This window comes from Periplaneta americana, chromosome 1 (assembly GCF_040183065.1).
Source record: "Periplaneta americana isolate PAMFEO1 chromosome 1, P.americana_PAMFEO1_priV1, whole genome shotgun sequence".
In the NCBI taxonomy this organism is placed as follows: domain Eukaryota; kingdom Metazoa; phylum Arthropoda; class Insecta; order Blattodea; family Blattidae; genus Periplaneta; species Periplaneta americana.
In genome coordinates this window covers 167,296,895-167,308,436 of record NC_091117.1, presented here as the reverse complement: position 1 = coordinate 167,308,436, position 11,542 = coordinate 167,296,895, and the positions used below count along the sequence as shown (strand labels likewise).

Sequence of the window (11,542 nt, the reverse complement as noted above, 5' to 3'; positions counted from 1 at the left end):
ACCAGATTTACTATAGTAAAAAATTCATCCCACCGAAAACTACTAAATATATTCAACCCCTAGATGTGAATTTTTTCAGACAGTATAACATATATGCCAAATGGATCACGGACTACATTTCAACATGCCACAGCCCTAATTACATGACTGACTATTCATTCTCAAAATGCATTAAATAATATACAATCTGCGGAGACCTATCGACTGATGCAGTCAGCTGGCTACTATAGTGACAACCCTGTGCAGATGTTAAAAAATGTCAGCGATGTGGCTTTTAACACTAATGTTCTTCGCGAGTGTGCATTCGATGAATGTACTGATGTTGCATTTATCACCTGTCCATTTTGCGGTAATGGTTATTGCCTTCATCATTTTATAGAATGCTCTCACATGCATTAATCTTCGAACACATGCACGCCCTGACTATTTGCATTGCAGTTATAGATGTCAACAGCACTCCCATGCGTGCAGATTGGCTCTTTAAATTGCGAAGTGGCTCTTGTATACTGGTCCACCGCAGCATTTTACAGAAGAACGATTGTCACCATAGCATCCAGAGACAAATAAAGGACCTGTGACTGAATCCAGCGCTGTCCTGCCTGTTCGAACCCAGGGGTTTTCCTTGTGAATGTTGGGCATTAACATTTTTAAGATAAGTATATCTGCACGGTTCTGACTTTATTCGAGTGCATAGTGTCTTTTATTGCCAACAAATACGATTTGTTAGCAATGTCACCAGAAAAGCAATTTATTATGTGTACAGTTTCACTAGGAAATACTTAAAAACAAAAAACTACTCCAACAAATCCATTATTGAAAGAAATACTCCCAAGTGTGGATCCATTATGACAAAAAGGAAGCATAAACGTCCCAATAATGAGTTCTTATTCATTTATAACAAATATAGTCAATCAAGTATTTTTTGGTTAAGTACCTACTTTAATTGTTTTAAAGTTTTAGGTTGATTTTATGTTTACTACACCTAATGCAAGGATGTTAATTGAAGTATTTTTGTCCCTCTTTTACTTCGCACATTTTAAAAATGAAAGTAAAATGTCCCAGATTTTCACTTTTTAAATATGATAACCTCAATTTCGGGAGGCTTTGGCCTCCTGCCCCCCCCCCCATGGGTGCGCCATTGCACTAACATATTATATGAATCCAACGTTTTTGTAAGTTAAAATCAGGATAACATTTAGTATATTGTGCCTATTTTTCTTTTTGACTGATTTTGTGGTTTTTGTATAAATAATATTCGTACATTCTGCTGAGTAAAGTTGAAAAGGATTGATATAGGTATGTTACTTCATGAAATGTTACGATTACATAAAAAAAAGTGACCAACTTAAACAAGTGGCCAACTTCAGAAGTTTTATTGTAATTCTGTATAAATTTACATGTATAATTCCAAACAGTATAGGTATTATCTTTGACAATTTTTCTATAGTTGGCAATATAAATGTGCATATACCTGATTGGTAGACAGGCATTTCGTAATACCAACTAACAGTCATCGTGCATTTAAATTTTCTGAATTCTAAATTATCACTGAAACTGTAAAAAAACAGCTGTCACATAAACAGTACCATAAAAAAATAACACATTTTTTTCTTTCTTTTATACTACACTAGAAATTTCTGAGTATATACTCTACATTTCACTTCACAAGTCATTCGTTAATCACCGGTACAATATTGGTGAACTTCACTTGTCCAAATGGTAGGGTGTATAAAATGTAACTGATAGTCATTGGAATTTGTGATGAAAGCAGCATTCACTTCTGTGCAACACAACTGAAACGTGTCATGATTATAAATCAAAGAATTATTGAACCCACTCTGTCAATACAATTTACAGTGAACTGCATTATATGCAATCGTCTATATTCATAATGCATTTCAAAAATATAGTTAAATGGAGAAAAAATATTTTTCGAAAATTTTTCAAGCTAGGCCTACATCTTTTTACTAAATTCTATAATTTAATAAAACTGATTATAGGGCGGAAGGGGAAAGTCACTGTTTCATTTCATAAATATTTATCACATGCGTAATTCATTATATAAAATTGTGGTACCAGACAAAGAACGAAATTTTAAGAACAATTTCAAAGAATTTTTTTTTTTTTTTGTTAATTATTAAATCCTACCTTTTAGGCAAAGTGATTGTGTCGAAACATACCAAAAGAACACACATCAGAAATGGATCCATGTATTAAGCAATACAAAAAAGAAATGAAATATGAATTAACATGAATTTAGAGAAGAAATACTATTATTATGGTCGTGAAGAAGGTACTATGCACATGCTTTTTCATGTCTGTGATCATTATATTGTACGAGTACAATTTAAGTTTTCAGTACCTCTTCATATAAAATGAATATAAATACATCTACAAAAATAATTTCAATATATAGAATATTCTTAAAGTTCACAGCTTCGTTAAAAAATCCATATCAATTTTTATTATAACATTACAGTTACAAAGAAATTCTATAATTATCATTCAAAATTTGTAATATGGCACAGATACAGCATCTTGCACAACAATGACCATGTCTTAACTAGAATGTGATTTACGAATTGCCCTGCCTGAGAAACGTAAGGCTAGAGGTGCTATTTTTTAAGGCAAGAAGATAGTTCAGCACCTGACCTACAGTAAAAACAAGGGCATGAATTACCTAATTTTTTATAATTTCCATTAATATTATATAAGCCATGACGTATAAGATTATCTCTTGCTAATACACTTAATACCTATTAATATTAAACAATTTCACATTACAATTGTTACATTAAAATTGAGTATCTGAAGTTATCCGACTATAAAATAATTTAAATCTTTCGAATATTGATGTTGGGATCATTTAAAAGTTACGTTGATTTGTCACAAGTAACATTATCATAGCCTATATGAAATTTAAAAGTCACGGGCATGAAATGTAGCCCATAATGGTCCCATTCTACATACAGTAACTCTCTCTACTAAGATTACGGTTCATATTTTATTTCCTTCATTTCACAAGGACACAAACAAGTAACAATAGAAGGAATGTACGAAGTCTTAGTTATAATTCTCAAGAACAAGATACTTTAAAACTTGTATACTAATACGAAAGTCATGGATCCATATTCTTAGTGAGTTCTCTATGAAACTTATCACCCTGTGATCCTCAAAAAATGCAATGTAAACATACCAAGCAGCGCAATGAAATGACGTTTTCAAAACACTTAAGATGTGATTTTAATGTTTCAACACACTATGTGCGATCAACAGTTTTATAAACACATGATTCAAATCAGTACAAGCTGGAAAACCAGTTTTCGTATGAATACATGTGATGCTTTGCCATACAAGACTCCATATATATAATCTTGATTTTAGCTACATATTCTTGTAGATGCCAATCTGTTTAAAAATGCAGGTGCTTAACACTAATTATAAGCATCTTTCTTTCCCATGAAATAATACCGGTACTTTCACTTATTAATAAATAAAATTAAGTAATATTTTAATTTATTACAAATAATAAATACAAATGCAATTTAATACTTGCAGTGAACCAAGATGTCTTGTTCTAAATTTTTAACTTGGTCCTCTGGAATATGTATTGAAGATTGCTTCAAGACCGCAAGTGTTGTCAACTTTAATGTAATCAGTTGACAAGACAATGTACTCCATGCCACCAATAAAGGCGCAATAAAAATCATGTCTTCTTTCTCTCATCAATGTGGTAGAAGCTCTGTATGACGATAATGCTCAGATCAACTATGTAAGTTACAAAAAGCTGAAAAAAAAAGAAGAAGGTCGCTATTATTCAAAATATACTAACACATACTGGTATAACATATTAGCATTCTACAACTATCACAATCGTGCAAGTCAGTAACATACTCTTATCCAGCCATGAGAAAAGCTCTCTGAGGAGGTCATTGGCCTTGTGTGGTAGAATAGGAAATTATGCTTTAACAGCACTTAGTTCTAGGCCAGCCATATATGGGTGATGAAATGATAAACACACTCGTCTAGTATGTGCAATTAAAAAATATCAGCTGTAATGAATGAAAATCTTCCGAGAGAGATCATAGGTGAATTTATTTCTGATTCTACGCTCATTTACTGTAAGGTATGTAATTCTAATCGTGTACAATGTTGACATGTAGCCTATGTTTAAAGTGTAAGATTAAATGTGTGTAGAGCAACTAATATCATCTTCAACTCATGACGTCATGCTCAGTTCATGTTCTTTCTTGGACTGACTTTTCTTCTGGCTGGAGGAGGGTACATCCTGAGTAAAGGAAGAAACTGGAAAGCATTTGAGGAAAAAAATCTGGGAAAACAGATGACATAGGGGAGATTTTGTTTCAAGACAACTCTCAATTACTGATAAAATAATAGCTTTGTGATGGATATTATTATTATTATTATTATTATTATTATTATTATTATTATTCAGTCTGATCCATTTGGGAAGACATTAAATAAAATTAGTATAAAATTATATAAGGAGTGATATAAAGGTATTTCAGTTCTAATATATGACATTAAAAAATGGGAGTTTTGTACACAGTTTTTACTATACAAGAAGACAGACTGTCACTTGGCATGATGGACTTAATAAATAAAACGCTGTTTACTGCAAGGCAGCTAGGTGTGTTGTAGTTTGTAAAATTTTAATTATAACATCAGTTTGATATCATTTTAACCATGGACATGATGTTCAGAGAGCTCCAAATTGCAAGTCGATACTGCACATCTGAAGAAAGTGGACCTCTTAACATGCCATGGCCATAGACATTTTCTTGAAATCGAAGCTATTGTTTGTACTGGCATGACAACAAGTACCAAGAAAAATCTTAGTACTGCAGTACTACTCTATAGTAGGTGTTATTTTGGTCTTTCAAAATATATACTGCTTCTGCCAGGACATGTACAAAGTAAAAATTCCTCAATGTACTGAAAATCGAATTCCCCTCAGTGCATTTTTTTAAACCCAGATTTTTTATAAGACAGGACTACGTTCTTTGATTGCTGATATTTGTTTTAAAGAATCAAATATGCTGTTCCATCTCGTACCTCCTGGATGGCAGAGTATGTCCTAAGACCACATGTATTTTCTTGGCCGATTTGGGATAATTTGTCATTTTCCATAGAACATTGCACTTACTTACAATAGTAGTATGCATTTCTGACAACTTTGCATTATTCGGATTTTTCAATGCTTTATTGATATCAGTAGTAGCACACAAATTCAGTTTATGCGCACTGCATCTTAAATGAGAAGGTATATGAATATTTGAATTATTAATATCTGCGGAAGCCACGTCAAGCATTGGATGAATATCACTTGTTTCAGAAGTTTAGTAATATTCAGTAGCAGAACATTCTTCGTCATCATCTGTCAACCTTATACATTCTGTCGTTATCCCAAATTCACAGAATGCTTTTATGAAATTGCTTCCAGCATCTGTAATAGTAACTATAATTTTGTTAGTTGTAAGGTCAAACTCGTCATGAATTTCAGTAACTAATGCTGCAATGCGTTCATAGCTATGGGTTCCTTGAAATCGAACACAGAATAAAGGGAATCACTTTCTCTGTAAATCATTGTTTATCCTGTGAACAGTAAGCCCCAAAAAAACTTCTCCTGTATCCAGACCAAATATCGATCGTTGTGCAAATGTATTTACCTTTTCCAATTCCTTATTGGCAATAAACATTTGGTTTATATTTATGTTATTTATTTTACAACTAAGTGTCCGACGGCTCGTGAGTTTCACGGCAACCTTGTCAGTGTTGAAATTTTCAGAGATAGTAACAAAAGAAAGGCCTTCAATTGCTCGCAATGGTATCATGGAATGTACAAAAAAAACTTTGCTACATCTTCATTAAATTTTTCTTGACAAAATGGCTTTTATTTCTGTGTGATTTTAATGATGAACTGTTTTAGCGTGTCTCTATTGTTTTACTTCTCTTATTATTATTCATATATGCCCCATCCTCATTAACAGAAATGTCACCATGTTTTCTTTTTAAATGACTTATAAAATTTGAAGTTCAATTATTAGGGCCTGTAACCTTTTATTTCCACAGTTTTAGAGTGGCATTTCATACAAATTGCAACAAGTTTAGTAGAAGTAGATGATTCAGGAACATACTTGAAAAAGGTACCGTCCAGTAAAGTCATTGGAACTTCAGTACTTACGTGGAGGTTAGATGAACTAGTACTCGCCACTGAAGTATTATCTGTATCAACCAAAGCAGTCTCTCTTATGAAGCCACTTTCAGTACTAATATCTTCAGACATCGTTGAGTTGGCAATAATAATAATAATAATAATAATAATAATAATAATAATAATAATAATAATAATAATAATAATAATCACTGAACACCATAAAGTAGTACAATTTGTAAATCTGTAGTGCTCGGGAAAAGTGACACAAGTCAGTTTCCACAAACCTTTTTTGATAATTTATTGACAACTTACGGAACATCTGTTCGCTTGGAAAAAAAAATACATAGGTATTCCTCCCATTACAATAATTCATACAGAAAAAAATCAAGTCGACATAAACCAGTGTAAGTTGTCAATAAATTATCAAAAAAGGTTTGTGAAAACTGACTTATGTCACTTTTCCCAGCACTGCAGAAATATACAATGGGAAGTTGGGAACGCAACTATTATGTTTCCACAGTACCAAACTACAACGTGTGAACAGCTGAACATTGCACACAGTACACAGTACAGCACTGTTGATGCACAACACACAAGGCATTCGGTGAAGCCGAGTGATCAGTCACAGTGTATGCATATAGAAATCTCTCCCATGAATGTATTAACAGTTCGTAAAAATAGGTTCCTGTTCCTGCTACGGACAGTATTTTTAGTATTGCAATTATGATTAAAATTAATTGCAATTAATGTAGGACATGATTACTTTCAATTGATTGATTAATTGCAATTAAATTTAATTGATTAATGTCCAACACTGTTATCTACTGTATGTTTTTGTATATTTTGGCTGATATGCTTGTAAATTGAAGTAATTATTTGCATATGTATTATCAATTTTTGTATATCTCAACTAATTGAATTGTTTATGCTTTTAAATTGAATTAACTTACTTGCTATGCATTATATTTTATAGCTCAACTGATGAATAATTGTTTAGGTATGTAAATTTAATATTCTGATTGCTATATACTGTACAAGTTTTTGTAGAGCCACCACACAGCTCAGTCGGCAGATTCACTAGCCTTCTGATCCAGAGCTGTGCTCGGGCTTGGGTTAGATCCCCGCCTGGTCTGATTACCGGATCGAACCAGCAACCTCGAGCACAGAAAGCCAGTGCTATACTAACTATGCTATCGAGGCTGATTGCAGTAATAATCTATTTAAGATATTACTAAAGGTAGAATTACATAATCTACTTTACATACAACAATCAATGTTCAACAATTTTTATGGAGCTCTAGTAACAAATCCAATCTATTCAAATCATGTTTCAATTTTGGAAACTATGTTGGTATATCAATATGAATAAGCTTCTTTACTGTTCAACTTTCTTCATTGAGGTATGATTAAATCCTGGACTGATCCAAATATTTTCCTCGAAACCTTACATTTGAATGTTTCTTATGTAGCCTAAATGTTCAAAATAATTGTTATACTGGATAAGTGTGCCAAGGGACGGACACTGGAATAGAGAATTCAAGATCGGAAATGTCTCCTGGACTTATTTTAATTAATTATACATTGTGTCTGCAAATAGACATCTTTTCTGCATCTTATGGCATGCACAATTGTGTCCATTCATCACAAATGATTATTACATTAGTAGTATTACAGTGCTCTGAAAAACAGCCATACATGAAGTGAACTTAAAAGCATGTGAGAAGTTGTGTCATGAGTCATCACCGTGACCTTTTCATATCGAAATTATGAATGAGCTGCAGGAAAACTTCACAAAATCAGTGACTCTGATGTGAAAATGAAAAGTAACATTTCTGCTCGACTCTAATATTGTTTCAAGGAAAGCATGCCTTTCAGACATAATAAAAGTGCGTTTCTCAACATGGGTAATTCAACTCAAAATCATTACTTTAGCATATACAATTGCTTATATTAATTCGTGATGGCTATTTTGGATCATTCTGTACAATAAAGCGAGTAAAAGAAATTTGTAATGTACCTATGAAAAAACAATTGCAACTAAAATTGTTTTATGTAATGATTTTTCAAATAATAAAGCAAATATAAAAATGCATAGAAATTTTCAGTACCATATCGTAATTGTATTATTTTTAAACATAAACATATTTTCAAAATATAATTAATTTATAAAATACTGTCTCAATTTTATTAACACTTATCCAAGTCTGTCCTAATTTCCTCTACATCCTACCAATTTGTACATTTTATATGCTACCCACTATTATTTTTTCATTTGCATTAATTTACCAGCGTGAAAGAGTCTTAGAAAGCATCATATTTTATAATGAAATATAATAGGAGCAATTTCAAATCACAAAGCATCAGAGATAAAGAAAATAAGAGAATGGAAGAAAGAAATAGATACCAGCATACCACAATGTCACAGAAAATAAAACTGCAGATGGTATGTACCAAGAGGAGAAAAGCTACAACTCTATTCCACCACTCAGTGAAAATTTTAACCAAATAAAAGGCCACCATTAAAGCAGAAATAGAAACAAGTTCAGGGCCCTATACCACAAAAGTATGATCTAATACATTATTAGTTGTTATTAGTAAGAGTAAGAGTTATTAGTAAGAGTTATTAGTAAGAGTTCTTATATTATCATAGTATAGAATTATAACTTTCTGTTCCACAAAATAATGTACCGGTACAACAATTGTATAGTACTAGTAAATACTTATTAGTGGTATCATAAAATGTATGTCGGAAGTAGAGCTGCCAACCCTCCCATATTTCCCGGATTCTCCCGTATTTTCCCCTAATTTTTAACACTCTCCCGGTCCGTATTATTCTTCTCTTCAAGCATTTTTCTCCCTTATATTTGCGTAATGTAAAACTTTTATTCTAAGCATTTGATTTTGTCGTGAATGACGATTGATTATATGATGAATTTTGTTGTTCAAAAGATGCATTAAAATATGCAGTCTTTATAGAACGTAATTCTTGCCAAGAATGAGGTTTTAGTGCTCACTTGTTTAAAATCAAACAGTGTTAATGTTATAAATTTGGAAAAACTGGCTAGTTTTTTTCTAACCATACCAAGTAGTAATGCTCATACAAAGGAGATGTTTCATCTCATGAACAATAATTGGACAGATGTTCGAAACATGAGCACGACACACTTAATCAAATCAGAGCTGAAAACTGCAGTCAACTTAAAATATTCTTAATTTAAGCCTAGCTGCCGAAGTGGTAGAATAAAGTTGTTTTTCATTAACTGAACCGAATAATTTGTCTATTTTATATGTGAAATTTTGTCGATTCCTTACTTTCCCGTATTTTCTTTAAAAAAAAGTTGGCAACCCTAGCCAGAGGAAAGGCTGTTTGCCACATTATGTCATATCTTGAATTAGGTGGCCACCTCCTTGGTAATAAATTTGTATTTCAGGATGGGGGGGGGGTGGAATTACTATGTTCCTATCATCATCAAGATAAAAAATAACATTATATAAAAAGTCAGGGCATTAGACTACTGTTGTGACCAATATGGAAAATGAATTATCATTACTTACTACAGAAAAAATGTCAGACTAACCTCACTACTGCACCTTCGCCGCACTAGTCTTGAGCGTTGAGCCAGCATTTACCAATGCTAGAGATCCAACCAATGCCACCAAAGTTCGATCCAGCCATGTCACTGGATTGGGATACACTAGACCACCCTCATAGAAACCTAGATGTCCACCATGAGCAAGCTCCAAGTAAAGAGCATTACTGTGTTCAGCTGAAAGGAACAGAAACTTTCACATGTTAACCTGGCTTTGTAATTCTCTGCAAATTCCATTCAGAACTACCGCAATAAAACAATCACATTTGGAAGGATTTTGTACACTGATCATCACTGGTGAAAGAAACATCTGCATCTGTGATTTATCAACCAAAATTGAAGACACAATCAAATGATTCCCATGACCAAAAAAGTATCAGCAAGAACAGGATCCACTTAAAGTCATGTTCATTGTTGCTTATGATTTTGATTGTGTCTTTGTCACTCATTCAGTTCCTGTGGGAAATCATGTGAATGGTGCATATTACAGTTACTTTCTGGAACAGCATTTACGACCAGCTGTGTGCCATAAACATCCAAATCTCCTGAATTCTCATCCTACTGTGCTACATGATAGTGCTCGTCCTCACATAGCTGTCCCTGTGGTTAATTTATTTCGCAGATAGAACTGGGAAATTCTGGAGCATCCTCCATACTCCCCAGATATGAGCCCATGTGGTTTTGACCTTTTCACGAAAATTAAATTATCACTTAAGAGGAGTTCGCTTTAGAACCAGACAGGCAATTATAGCAGCAGTAGGGCAGTCTGTTCGAAGATTAGTACAACAAAATGCTGTGGATGGCATCCGTCATGTGGAAGTGGATTCTTCATGTTGGAGGAGATTACTTCTGAGCAATGCAACAATGTGACTGTTCCAAAAATGTTTTCTTTGTTGTTAATTCAAATGTTGCCACTAATTACTGAATGACCCATGTATAATATTCTTATTCAAATTGGTATTCCCAAGAAACTAGTTCAATTAATTAAAATGTGTCTCAGTGAAATGTACAGTAGAGTCCGTATAGGCCAGTTTCTGTCTGATGCTTTTCCAATTCACTGCAAGCTAAAGCAAGGAGATGCACTATCACCTTTACTTTTTAACTTTGCTCTAGAACATGCCATTAGGAAAGTCCAGGATAACAGAGAGGGGTCCACACCTGTGGAGTAATGGCTAACGCGTCTGGCTGCGAAACCAGGTGGCCCGGGTTCGATTCCCAGTCAGGGCAAGTTACCTGGTTGAGGTTTCTCCGGGGTTTTCCCTCAACCCAATATGAGCAAATGCTGGGTAACTTTCGGTGTTGGACCCCGGACTCATTTCACTGGCATTATCACGTTCATCTCATTCAGATACTAAATAACCTAGATGTTGATAAAGCGTCGTAAAATAACCTACTAAAATAAAAAAAAAACAGAGGGTTTGGAATTGAATGGGTTACATCAGCTGCTTGTCTGTATGGATGACGTGAATATGTTAGGAGAAAACCCACAAACTATTAGGGAAAACACGGGAATTTTAATTGTAATGAGGAGAAAAATTCGCTCTGGCACTGGGGATCAAACCCAGGTCCTTGATTCTACGTACCAAGCACTCTAACCATTGAGTTACACCAAAGTTCAATCCACAGCACCAGATCGAATCCCCCTCTAGTGTTTTTCACTTTGTGGTCTTACTCAAAGTTCGACATGTATGTTGACATATATTAAGTCAACTGCCATTATACAAGGAGCGCACTCAATTGAGTGACTTGGTGGCCGGGATTCCACAGTATTCCA

General features: G+C 33.7%; 1 protein-coding gene across 3 annotated transcripts in view; it reads right to left on the bottom strand.

Moving 5' to 3' along the window:
- Positions 1–1,322: 1,322 nt before the first annotated feature.
- Hydr2 (abhydrolase domain-containing protein 2) overlaps positions 1,323–11,542 on the bottom strand; it is a 54,602-nt gene continuing 44,382 nt past the window's right edge. For 2 of the 3 annotated variants that reach the window (XM_069831608.1, XM_069831595.1), the window contains 2 exons: positions 9,757–9,945; positions 1,323–3,787 (listed from right to left, as the gene is read on the bottom strand). In XM_069831608.1, the coding sequence (XP_069687709.1) occupies positions 9,761–9,945 (185 nt within the window). In that variant the 3' untranslated portion in view covers positions 1,323–3,787; positions 9,757–9,760. The remainder of the gene's footprint in view (positions 3,788–9,756; positions 9,946–11,542) is intronic. The other variant, XR_011333209.1, reaches the window with a different exon arrangement.